The sequence below is a fragment of the Trachinotus anak genome, unplaced genomic scaffold, assembly GCF_046630095.1.
Source record: "Trachinotus anak isolate AG129_WGS33_773 ecotype Australia unplaced genomic scaffold, CSIRO_AGI_Tana_v1 ptg000032l, whole genome shotgun sequence".
NCBI lineage: Eukaryota > Metazoa > Chordata > Actinopteri > Carangiformes > Carangidae > Trachinotus > Trachinotus anak.
This window is the reverse complement of record NW_027273883.1, coordinates 13,467,440-13,480,167: the sequence shown is the minus strand read 5'-3', so window position 1 is coordinate 13,480,167 and position 12,728 is coordinate 13,467,440. Positions and strand designations below refer to the sequence as shown.

General features: G+C 41.7%; 1 protein-coding gene across 5 annotated transcripts; it reads left to right on the top strand.

Annotated features, from left to right (window-relative positions):
* Positions 1-233: 233 nt before the first annotated feature.
* Positions 234-12,719, top strand: esrp1 (epithelial splicing regulatory protein 1). 5 transcript variants are annotated; one of them, XM_071469155.1, is made up of 16 exons: positions 234-591; positions 1,067-1,225; positions 1,371-1,487; positions 1,838-1,949; positions 2,468-2,611; positions 3,047-3,101; positions 3,227-3,337; positions 3,478-3,610; positions 3,772-3,814; positions 4,623-4,942; positions 5,894-6,118; positions 6,208-6,460; positions 7,704-7,881; positions 9,242-9,383; positions 9,892-9,981; positions 11,425-12,719. In XM_071469155.1, the coding sequence occupies exons 1-16, from the start codon at positions 460-462 to the stop codon at positions 11,557-11,559; spliced, it is 2,349 nt and encodes a 782-aa protein (XP_071325256.1). In that variant the 5' UTR covers positions 234-459; the 3' UTR covers positions 11,560-12,719. The 5 variants fall into 5 exon arrangements, with proteins under 5 accessions (XP_071325256.1, XP_071325258.1, XP_071325257.1 ...); XM_071469156.1 differs by having other exon boundaries at positions 235-591; positions 6,208-6,448; XM_071469158.1 differs by having other exon boundaries at positions 235-591; positions 9,892-10,014.
* The last annotated feature ends 9 nt before the right edge of the window (positions 12,720-12,728 follow it).

The following is a 12,728-nucleotide window of genomic DNA, read 5'->3' as shown; positions in this document are numbered from 1 at the left end:
GCTGATCATTAAACTTCAGATGAGTGACCCCCAATACGTCATGTTACTACATATTTGCACATCGAACTACACAAAATGTATTATACAAAAAATAAATAAAAAATAAATAAATAAAAGTGCATATTTTTCTATTCTCCGCGGTCTGCCACGTCCTACTGTGTGAACCACCTGGAGGAGGGAGGGGGCAGGTAGAGAGTCACGTGGTCACACAGGTAGATGCGCTACAAAACCGGGGGACGTTCAGCCATTACTCCGGAATGGTGACTGCGGGAGGTTCAGCGCGATAATTCACACGCAGCGAAGCCTGGACTTCACGGAGCTCACCTTTGCGTTCAGGTGTCAAAGTAAAGGTGTTCGTACCTCTCGCCTCCAGCGTGTGTCTTATCTCCGGTGTAGCTGAACTTACTGTCCTTTGGTTCTGAGTAGTATTAGATTGGTTTTGGCGGTGTTTGTGCTCAGATGACGGCGCAGGTAGACTACCTGGTGGTGGTTTTCACCGCCACATCTGGCGCGACCGGAGAGCTACTGGGATCTGACGAGAAGGAGCTCCTGCGGTTGGTTTGGCAGCTGGTGGATGTAAAGAACAAAAAGGTAAAAAAAAAAAAACTGAATTAATACACCACTTGTTATACTTATGGATCGTTATTCTAACACAGGAAATGTGGCGGAAAATAAAGGAGTGAGCAGGTAAACTGAACCCCGGTCGGAGATAGGCACAAATGCAAACAACAGCCTTAAATAATAATGTTAATCTTTATTAAATTGTGAATAAAATGGTGAGCCAGATGAGTTTCCTCTTCATACACAGTTTCTCTGAAACCATCCACAAGTCGAATATGAGCTCATAAGTTATCTGGTATATAGGAGGACAAATGATATGAAAGGTAAACAGCTTCCATGCTTTTGTTGCTCTTCCGTGTTATAATGTCTTTGTATTAAACATCTATTTTATGCCCATTTAACAGTATTATGTGTCACTACGCTATTATACTATATGTCCTACAGCCAGTGAGTTTCTATATAGGCCTGTTTCAAGATTGACTTGTTTTTTCTTTCTGTGAACCAGTTGGGCAAGGTGCACGAGCTCCTCATTAAGCCTGACCTCTCAGACTTGACAGAGGAAAAAGAGGAGGAGGATGTGGTGGAGGAGAGCGTTGAAGACGAGAATGGATCCGGAGCAGATTGTGCCTCCACTGCTGCAAGTCTTGAGGCAGCCTTAAACCTGGTAACAATGTCTCTGAAGTCATCTGAAATAAGCTTTTTAGCTGTTTGGTACACAGAAATTATTAATACACAGCTGGTTGAGGTGCTGGGGCGAGATTATGAATGTTTTTATTTCTTGTCTTAACTTTTTATGTCTCCCGTTGCAGTTTCATTTACAACTGACAAACGACGTGAACAGTGCGGGCGCAGGCACGTCAGTGTGTTTGTGTACAGACGGGCAGCTCCACATCCGCCAAGTGATTCACCCTGAGGCTGCGAGCAAGGTGAGTGAGGAGCTGGGTGGGTGAATGCCTTGCAGCCAGGGTGGGTACTCGTTCACTGCTGCAGGAGCCTTCAGCATTCACAGAGCAGAGAAGTGATGTGTCATGTCAGCACTTTGCTCCCGGTTCAATTTAATGTTACGGTGAGAGTTGAGAGCCAGTGCTGCAAACCTGTCTAATGACACAAGCCCGTGCACATACCGTACCTGTACACATAAAACATAGCCACACAGTGAAGCTGATGAAATTACTACTCTACTGGCTTGAGCAAACAGCAATATAAGATCAATAAAATGGCAGCTGTTGATGGGCCACATGTTCACATCCTTTCACTTAATCTCTTCCCTCTTCAGAACATCCTGGTGCCGGACAGTTTCTACTCTTTCTTTGACCTTCGGAAAGAATTCAAGAAGCACTTCCCCACATCTGACCTCAAAGCTTTGAATGTATACAACATGTCAGAGTGTATCCTTCAATATGTCACCTGTTTACATTTGGTGTGCAAGTGTCTCTGTGTATGCTGCACTTAGTATTTTGGACAGTTTTTTTTACCTTTTTTATTCTGTTTACTCTTCTGTGTGAGCTTATGTGTCACATATAACACTCAAAAACACACAACACACATGTTAGAAGTTTTATAAGCCACAGGGTGTTGGCTGCAAGACTAGAGGTTTTGAAATGCAAATAGGAAAACAATGGCTGCACCTTACCAAGTGCTTAGTGAAAGAGTGTGTGTTTAACCAACGGAGCAAACCCCACACACCCTCTGCAACAGGAAAACTAACATCTCGCTCTGTGTGTATTTGCTATGTTTTCTTTTTTTCTGCTCTTCTTCAGTTTTTTCCTTCTTATTTCTCTCATACACGCATAAACCTTCTCAGACAGTCATCTACACACATGTAACAATACTTTTTTTCACCGTTTGCCTGTTTTTATGTTTTTGGCTGTTCCTTGTTTGCGTTCCTTGACTTCCTCCTCCTCAGCTCTTAGTATACCTGTTGATGTGCCCCCCATGTGGGATCCCTCAGCAACTCCTGATCCATCAGCCATACTGCCTGCAGAAATAGCAGTACAGCAGGTCAAGAATATGGCCAGCATTGTCCTTGCACTGCTTTCTGAGCCATTCTGTGAGTACCATACTTGATTTTACACTATGAGCGCAAGAGTAAAACACTGGGAATGAGTTAGTTGGTTCGACATATACCTATTGTGTGTTTAAATCAGAATGGTATGCTACTTCAGAAAATTAATTGGCAGCTATTTAAAATCTGATTCGATGTTATCATCAGTTTTCAAGCAAAAATTCCAAGTTTTTGATGGTCCTTTCTAACGTGAGGTCTTTCCTGACGTGTTACGGACCAAACAATAGATCAATTAATTGAAATGATGATTGTAAAAGGAAACTCTCAGTTCATAAATCCAAAATATAGTCTCAATTTTAGCCCAAGTCTTTAGACAGCTACCATGTTGGTTACAATTACATATTTATGTGCTATCAACTGTGATTTCAAACGGCAGATATCTAATTTTGTGAATCAAACTCTGTGGCTTTGTCATTACAGGTCACGCGTTTTCTAACCCTGAGAGAGTTAATGAGAAGTTTGAGTCTGGAACTTGGTGAGTAGATTTTGCTTGACATAAATATTCTTTTTGTTCTCTGCCTCTGAAATCAACCCCTCTTTGACTCCTGCTGAGTTAATGTGTGTGTTTGTTTGTTTGTGTGTGTGTGTGTGTGTGTGCAGCAGTAAGATGGAGAAAGTGTGCGACAACACGGTGATCAGAGCCAGAGGGTTGCCATGGCAGTCTTCTGACCAGGATATTGCTCGATTCTTCAGAGGACTCAACATTGCCAAGTACGTAGTTGGTATATTAAAGGCGTGCTCATGTATACTGATTTTTCATATTGATTTTCATTAGTCAGCATCAGATATACTGATGATACTCTGAGGCCTGCTGCTGAGTGCTGTAACGCTCTGTATGTTGTGTTGTATAGAGGAGGGGCTGCGCTGTGTCTTAATGCTCAGGGGAGGAGGAACGGAGAAGCTCTTGTTCGTTTTGTTAGTGAAGAACACAGAGACCTGGCGCTGCAGAGACACAAACACCATATGGGCACCAGATACATAGAGGTAACCTGTTTGAACCCAGCTATTTGTTACACATGAAGTCATTCAGCCACACTACCTAGATTTCATTTATATTTAATTATATTTTTTTCCTTCAAACAACTGACGATATTCCACTGATAATGATAATCAATCGCCATTAACTCCTTTCCTTCTAATGGCAGGTTTACAAAGCAACAGGAGAGGACTTCCTGAAGATAGCTGGAGGTGAGGGAATACAACTACCTAATCTGGCCTTCCTTACCAGCATTAACCTGTGTGTGTTTTGTACAGAATACAGTTACACATGACTGACATGCTCTGGTTTAAAGGTGAAATTCCTGGAACCATGTTCAGCTCACCTGATTAAAAAGACATGAACACCTGTGTTCACACAATCTGATTGAATCAGTCACCCAAACTAATCACCCAGACGTTTTGTTGCTTGTAGGAGTTGATATTCATCTATTTTCATGAATACATTTAGATTTAGATCACAATTCTTAATGCTTCAGAAGGAATATTTTGAGTGCACATCGTACATCCATTAAGAGATAATCAGTCCAGCTGTCTTTAAGGGAGCTGTACAGCTTTCAGTCGAAGTTAGCTACCATGACCAAACTTCACTATGACTATTTCAAAGGATGGTGAACACTTTTTCAAGAATGCACAGATGCTATTTACTCATTTGACCTGTATTTTTTAGATGTACTGTAATACTGACCTGGTTCTATTTCTTCAGATATTCACCCTGCATGTATATAAAAAAGTGTAGTTATCAGGCTTAGGAGGTTTATCATTGTAAAAATGGAGGGTCTGGACTGACACTCAAAGTCATGAAGGGATGAAAGTCAAGTTTAGCGTCAAGGCCATTGAAAACACTCCAAACCATTACCTGTGCTGCTCACAGAAGAAATACTTAATTTTATTGAAAATCTACATTAATTGAAATCTACAGTGTGACCTTTTCTGTTTATTTGCTTGTGGTTAAGTAGGCATTTCTCTGTCTTTGTGTGTGTGTGTGTGTGTGTGCCAGGTACATCCAATGAGGTAGCGATGTTCCTGTCCCGTGAGGACCAGATCATCGTGAGGATGCGAGGTCTTCCTTTCACCGCCACACACGAGCAGGTGCTCGCCTTCTTCTCCCCGGGAGATGGTCTTAAAGAGACGTGTCCAGTCAGTGGAGGGAAGGATGGTATCCTATTCGTTCACTACCCGGATGGACGTCCCACTGGAGATGCCTTTGTTTTATTTGCCTGTGAGGAACACGCCCAGTGTGCTCTTAGGAAACACAAGGAAATCCTTGGGAGAAGATATATTGAGCTATTTAAGAGTACAGCAGCAGAGGTCCAACAGGTATGTCAGGGTGTTTGCCTGGGTGTGGGTGCACTTCTTTGTACAGTGTGTACTTTTGCATCATTTGTGTGTTTATTTTTAATTTAGAAAATGTTTTCAGTCATTATCTCGTCATTTTGGATTAAGCTTTTTTGTTCTGTCTCTTGTTATCTTGTTTGTTTTCTTAGGACAAATAGAAGGATTTTAGGAATTCTCTGTTTGTTTGTGTGCGCACAGCAGAGAGTGACAATGTGTGGGTGTGCTTCTCTTCTCCACGGTTAGTTGTAGGAATTATTGGAGTAGGGCTTAAGGGTGGGGACCTGCATAACAAGGAGGACTGTGTGTATTTCCCTTTAATAGATAGGTACACACAGTTACTTTAGATTTTCTTTCTTTTTTTCTTTTCTTTCTTTCTTTCTTTCTTTCTTTCTTTCTTTCTTTCTGTCTTTTCTATAGTTTATTAATTCTTCTAGTTTTTCCTGTCTTCCACTGCTCCACCACCTCTCTCATGAGATGACCACATGTGGGCTAATTTTCTTATCTTTGCGGACTGATAAGCATACACCCACATACATATCTATGCAGAGGCCTTTCGTCATGCTTTTGTGTATGGCAGACTTAGTAGTTTTATTGGTCCTCTCCAGAAATGCAAACATGCTGGTGTCCTGCTGATACCAAGCCAGCTCCGGTCTGACACTGCAACACATTAAACACAATGCGGACTTGTCTTTGTTGTACACAAGATGTCTGTAAAAAGGTGGCTTATGTGTGTGTGTTTGAAATTAAAACATGGATAAGCATTCATGTATCATAGTGCTTAAGTGTATAATTTAGTTTTTCCTAAATTTTTTCTGAGCAAGATGAGAAACGACTCTCTAAAAGAGTCAGTGGAAAAGTCACAAAGACAGCACTTCTTCTCCTTGACAGTCTTTGCTATAGACAGAGCACATCATTTGTAACTGTTTGTTTTAGGTGTTGAACCGGTACTCATCGGCCCCTCTGATCCCCGTCGCCCCTGCCCCCTTGGTGTCAGTGCTGCCCTCGGTGTCACTCCTTCCCCCTCCTGGTAGTTTAAGGGACTGCCTGAGGCTGAGAGGGCTGCCTTACGCAGCGACTATAGAGGATATCCTCACCTTCCTGGGCGAGTTTACACACGATATCAGACCTCATGGTGTGCACATGGTCCTCAACCAGCAGGTACATGCAGTAACCACACTGACACACCCATAAACTAACATGCTCTCTCACACAATGTTGCAGTAATTTTTGACTGTGCCTGTTTCCAGGGTCGTCCGTCAGGTGACTGCTTCATCCAGATGACCTCAGCAGAGCGGGCACTTCAGGCCTCACAGCGGCTCCACAAGCATGTGATGCCCTGCCAGCGTGGTGCGAATAGCCGCTATGTGGAGGTGTTCCCCTGCAGCGCTGAGGAGATGGGCCTGGTGCTGATGGGGGGCTCGCTCTCACACACATATACACACACACATACCCGGAGCAGGAGTGGGACAGGGCTCAGCCCGCCGCCATGTAAGTCCAGACGTAAGTGCTGCTGGGAGCTGGGGGTGCTTCGGGACTGCAGGGTAGGTGGGTTCCTGCCGTGGGGGCAGGGTTGCTGGGTTTTCTCCAATCTAGTACTATGGGAGGATGAGAACATCTGGTCTCACTAGGAGGATTCAAAACTATGTGTGTGAGAGTGTGTGTTGGCGTGTGTGCGTTTGTGAGAGTGTGGTACCTCTTTGTAATTTAGTGTGATTAAATCACCCATCTGCATGCACTGAGAAACCTCATGGGTAACAGTTTATTCTACACTTTCAATTTTCACCTGTGTTCACACAATCTGATTGAATCTTGTAGTTGATCTTTTCAGCAGCATGTTTGTTACTCATTCTTAATTTTATTCCCTTACCACTGCTTGAGTAATTCATAAAGATCTGAAAGGGTTGGAAAAGTGTAAGCAAGACAGCTTCAGTATCATCTAGCCTACAATATGGCAAAATGGCTTACGACTCTCCAGTCTTATCAGATTGGTAGTGGTGGTTGTGGGATTTAGCCTCAATAAACTTGACGCACCTCAGGTGTGTGCTTGTCCAATCAGAAGCTGTGGGAAAGGTGGGCAGAGCTGAACGCTGGTGCGTAGATGTGCTTTGTTCTCCGTGTCTGTAGTCCTTCACTATAAACGTGCGCTGGTGCACTCCTAGTTTACCAAACAAGATAAAATTTACTTTGAATAGTTTGAAATGAAAAGCAGATGTACACATGAGTGAAAAGGATACAGCACAGGGATTCAAGGCTAGACGTGTGTGGCTAGTAGTGAGGTAGTATGATTCTTAAGCAGAAACACACATTGGACAGGAAGTCACTGTTCCACGAAACAACAAACTGTGGCCAGAAAGGTATTTTGAACAGGGGGGGAAGTGTTAAGATGGCAAGACCAAAAACTAATCATAGGCCTAAAATGGCATGGAGATAATATTATATTACTTGAAGTATAAGTATGAAGTATTACTTCATATAACTCATTTTTCTGCAGAATGTATCCACAGTTTGGTTCAATGTATCCTGCACTAAGATGCTTTCACTCTTTAACACATACAGTACATACATACCATACAGCATACAGGTGCTGAGTAATCATAACAGTGGTCATTGTTTGCAAGTTTGCATGAGCATCTCGTTCTGAAGCAAACAATGACCAGACTTCACCATCGTGACTCTGTGTACTTCTGTTACTGCTTGTCTGATTCTAAGTCTTGTGTCGCTCCCTCTGTTCTCTTCTCTCCAGGTTTATCTCCTCCATCCTACTCCTTCACTCCTGCACCATCTGTCTTGCCTACAGAGGCTGCTGCTGCCCTCTACCCTCCCATTGGTCAGGTGCTCCTGCCTCGCCCTCTGGCGCCAGGACATGCCTACTACCCCGGCACAGCTCAGCTATACATGAACTACACAGCCTACTACCCCAGGTAAACAGTGATCATTCAAGACGAGCAGAGGCAGACAGTTACATTAAAATACAGCCATTCATGTTAATTACGTGATTCGACAGTCCAGTGACTTTGATTCTGAGTCTAGTCAAGTTCTTTCAGTAGTTTTCAGTCTCGCCATCTCAAAAATTTCACCAATCCTCACATTATTTGTGATAGGTTAAGATAGTATTTCAATAATAGTGTTAATCGTCTCTTCATATAATATCATGACAAATTTCTCCATAGTAATATTGTTGTTAATAGTTATAATAATAATAAATCAATGATAAGTTTAATTTTCCCAAGATCAGTCACAGCACGAAATCTTAAATGCTTTGGAAAATTACATGATTTTGTTCTCTTTAACGTCCTCAAAAATATAAAAATCTGATAAATATAATTAAATATCTGTTTTGCTTTGTGACGCTTGATCTTGTTCAAAAAAGTGTCACATAAAATTTTCGAATTGCGTGTGTAGAGGTGTTTGCAAAGATATTGTTCATGGTAATCACACTTTCCCACATAAAATGAACCACACCGTAACCAACACAAATAGAGTAAAGAGCCAACAGATTTTCATGGCCTAAACTGAGCCTGCCACACAGTGTTTACTCGCAGGCTGTGTGGTGCTGAGTAATCAAATAAGAAACTAAACCAGTATTGTTTACATGTTTGATTTTCTGAGCCCTCTGTTTGCATTGGTATTATTATGGTAACTTGTAGTGAGTGCACTAAAACATTTCAATATGCATTCACTGGAACTAATACAATATCTATTGTTGAGCTCTTTTAAAAACTAAAAATAATGTCATTGCTCACTTGCAATTTTTTAAAAACAATCCCAGACTTTTAGTGCAGAATAACACAAAGGATGTCCAAAACTGATCAGCATTTTGTTTTTTAGAAAAACTACTGCATATTTAATAATTTTAGCTGCAATGTTAAATATAGGGTGAGAAATAGATTGTAGATTAGTGGGGGTTTTTCGTCATCCCTTTGTTTGCATTGTTGAATATTAAGAATAGACTCTTGTTGAAAGCGGAAAAAGAGGAACAGTTTGCCTTTGATTAAAATGCATCTTGCCAAGGAGAGAGACTGGAACAAGGGTAGTTAATAACTGAACACTGTGGTATCAGAGAACTTGGTAAACAGCAGTGACCTCTGTTTCTCCCTTGTCAGTCCTGTGTCCTTGAGAAAACAGGCCATTTATAGACAACACCCAGAGTTACTCCCAGTTTTGTGATTCATCTGTGCTTTGTTTGCCCAGAAATATGCAGCTGACAAAACATTGTTTTTGTTGCTTTTGAGATATTCAGGATAACAGTCTGTCTATACCTTCTCTCTTTTCTTTCTCTAGTCCACCTGGCTCACCTACCACCCTAGGTTTCTTCCCCTCCCCCTCCTCCCTCTCCTCCCCAGGGGGGTTGGTGCGCATGCCAGGATTGACCTACAGCAGCAATGGAGTCAAAGACCTCATTAATGCAGTGCAGGGATACCAGGTAAGAGACAGTTCTCTACAAACATAGCATGTATCTCAGTAACTAGTCACTAATCCGGTTCCCATATATGCTCTGTGCCTTCAGAGTTCACATGCACATTCACTGTAAAATCCATGCGTTGTATTCAAATCTCTGTCTATTGTGGGTGTATATTGTCAGGCATCCACTGTGTTTGCCCAGAGGCTATCAAACTAGTTTATCCTGTCTACTCTCCCTGTTCTGTCACTCATGCACTGCTGCTTGCTTAGACTTGAATTGGAGGAACTCAAAACTTATTTAAACTTGAAAGAGAGTGAAGAATCCCAGGTATATGACAAATAAGTGGATTTATACCAAGTTTATACTAAATCAAGAGACAAAGTTCGACTGATTTTTTTCTTTTTTTTTCCTCATGAACAAACTCTTTCACTTCCATGATGGAGTCCATGTGGTCTTTAGGTTAGTTTCTGTGGTTGCTTGTACCTCAGCCCCATGTCTCTGTCATTCCTCCCCGTTCCTCACACCGCAGTACGCCCCAGAGGATGCTCTTGTGCACGCCCATGGGCCCGTGCACGCTCACGACCCGACCAGGACATTGCTTACGCAGCCCAAAGAATGGGTGTGTATTTAAGGTGTCTGAGACAGGTGGCAGGTAAGTATTGGCTGAGGGCTCAGTGAAGGGGGTTTTAGTTTAGACAGTGATTGTAGCTGTGGCTTGGGTCTTGAATGGTCCCCGTGGGTTACAGGGCTCGACACGACTGATATTTTTTGTGTAAACAGAAAGTTTTCCACTAACTGCACACAGTAGCAATGATGGCTGACTGAGTTGAGTGGTTAGAGGGATGTTCGTGGATTTCAGTCAATCCTTGGGTTTTGTTTTGAATCATTTTGAGGGGATGCTGTTCTCACCAACTGTATGATCCTTTTATGGAAGTCTGCTTTATCAAATACTGGCTACCATTACTGTCATCTCAAGAAGTCAATAGCTAAGAGGTTCAGGTTACCTTTCACTAAACCCTGCCCCGTACAGCCATAGCTTAGCAACCAGAACTAGGCATGGCAGACCTGTCAAGCTCAGGATTTATCTATATGCCAAAACAGTGTCAGCTTTACTCTGTGCCTCATGAGTTTGGATGATTGTGTTTTTAATCACTTTAAAAAACAAAACAAGAGAAAAAGTATAAGGAAGGGATTGAACTATGTATGTATCTACTCTGACGTAAACTGGATTTATTCAAACTAACTAGCTTACTACCAGTAGCAGTAATCAAGCATTACTTCCAAAAGGGCATGTAATGAGAGATCTATTGTGTGGGGTTACAGGTCACATGAGAAAAATATAATACTTATTCAGAACTTGAGCACCTACTATGTGGGAACTAGGTGCTAGCAAAGTTTTGAGTAATGATGGCAGCTCCATCCTGCTGTTTATTCAGTTGCTAGAAGAGCAGAACTGAAGAAGCCTTTTGGATGAGAGGTGAAACATAAGAGCCTCAAGCAAGTCCATTTGCTTTTGTAAAGCTCTCAGAGAAAGTATTGAGAAGTTTAGCCTCCTGTAACTCCCACCAAATGTGTGTTAGATAGCGTTACATTTGCCAAAATGATTTTTATTTCCGTGTCCTCACCTTTTCAATGGCCTCGCAGAGTTTTAGTGTCAGCAATAGTTTATTTTAGCAAACTGCTGCTGATAAAATCTGCTAGCAACAGTCGTCTTTTTAGCCAGGGTTGTCAGCTTTAAATGAGATGTCGGCTTTTGTTAACGGCTGTTATCTGTTATCAGTGTGAACTGCCTATGTGCGAAAATGGAAGCTTGACAAGCATAGCAACAGTAACTAAGGGGGTGTGGCTTAGTGAATGGTCAATTGGTGGTGTTGTAGCGTACATTATTGGGTAATTACAGGTGTAGCCCTCAATCAGTTAAGAAGGTGATGGGTAACATCTGGTGCTGGTGTAAGGGCTCTGTGTTTGTTGCTTTTACTGTGAGATAATGCTCTTCTGTCTCTCCCTCTCTGCTCTCCTCCCCCTTCCTTACCCCCAAACTCTCTCTCCTGTCCCCCTGTAGAGTCCCGCAGAGTCTGTGTCTCTCCTAAGCAGCAGTCTGATTGGTCAGTCCAGTGGAGGTGATGCTCCTCTCATGTCCCTCCCCTCTCTCATGACCAAGCCGGCGGGACAGTATCTGGACCTGACCCTGCTGTAGGGTCACACATTATACAAAGGTCATCTGACAGTGACTTGTAATGTATTGTTAGGTTTTCAAAAATAGTCTTTTAGATGTGTTATTTATATCTTTAAGAACAGAAATTAATGTATTTTATACCAAAATCATTGTGGCCTTAGCCAAAAATAGCAGTTTTGTCTTATATTGCACAGTGTGTATTTTAAAAGCTTTATAGAGATTTTTTTAACATGTTATGATTTTATTATTGACTATGATATATTTGCTAGCCAAACTAGAGAAGAATGACATAGTAGCAACTGAGCTAAATCTTTCTTTAAGCTTTTCTGTGAAGAATGAAAGTGTGTGAGCGTGGAAAAAAGATGAGAATGAGTATTATGCATGGCTGTGTTGATCTGTTTTAATACTTAATCTTTTTATGCAATATATTTTTTGTTTATATACATTTGATACAGTACATAGTGATTGTATTGGAAGCTTTAGTGCATGAAGAAGTTAGTAAAACTTTAAGATGTTTACATAATGCCAAATATCAATGCACTGCTAATCAATAAGACAGTTAATGAATATAATAGCAGTATCTTTTAATGACAATATGTTACACTGTGAGGTTGTCAAATAGTCCGATCCTGGCATCAGACTTCACTTACAAAAATGTGACCTCTCACACTTCATTAGCCCCCTTGTTTTGTCCTTTAGGCACTCTATGTGGGTCTGTTTCTATGTTGTGTAATGCCAATGTTGTCTTGCCTTTTGTTTTGGAGTCACACCTGAACAGAGGACAGCCAGTTCTAGTAACCTAACCACAGGATTGCATTCTTCAGGAATACTCGTGTCACAAGCTATCACTTTACTAAGTGAATATCAGGAGCCAGAGGTGGTTTCTGACAGATTTTATTACATATTTTACTCAGATAGGACCAAAAAGATTCATCCCTTTGCCATTTGCCTTTTTAACTAAATCCTTTGGAAAGTAGATGGAAAGCTGAAAGGAAAAGGAAATGAGGGATACCTCTGATATGTATGTTGTGGATTTAATTGCCATTTGAAGCCCAAAAAGTTGTCGTTTGGGCTCCATGTTGCTGTATGACGTCCTACAGTAGGACTTTAAACTCCAGCTCAGGACGTCCTGCTGCGGCCATGCTGAAAAAATAATAAACATAACGTGAAGTCTTCCCGTCTCCAGCTGT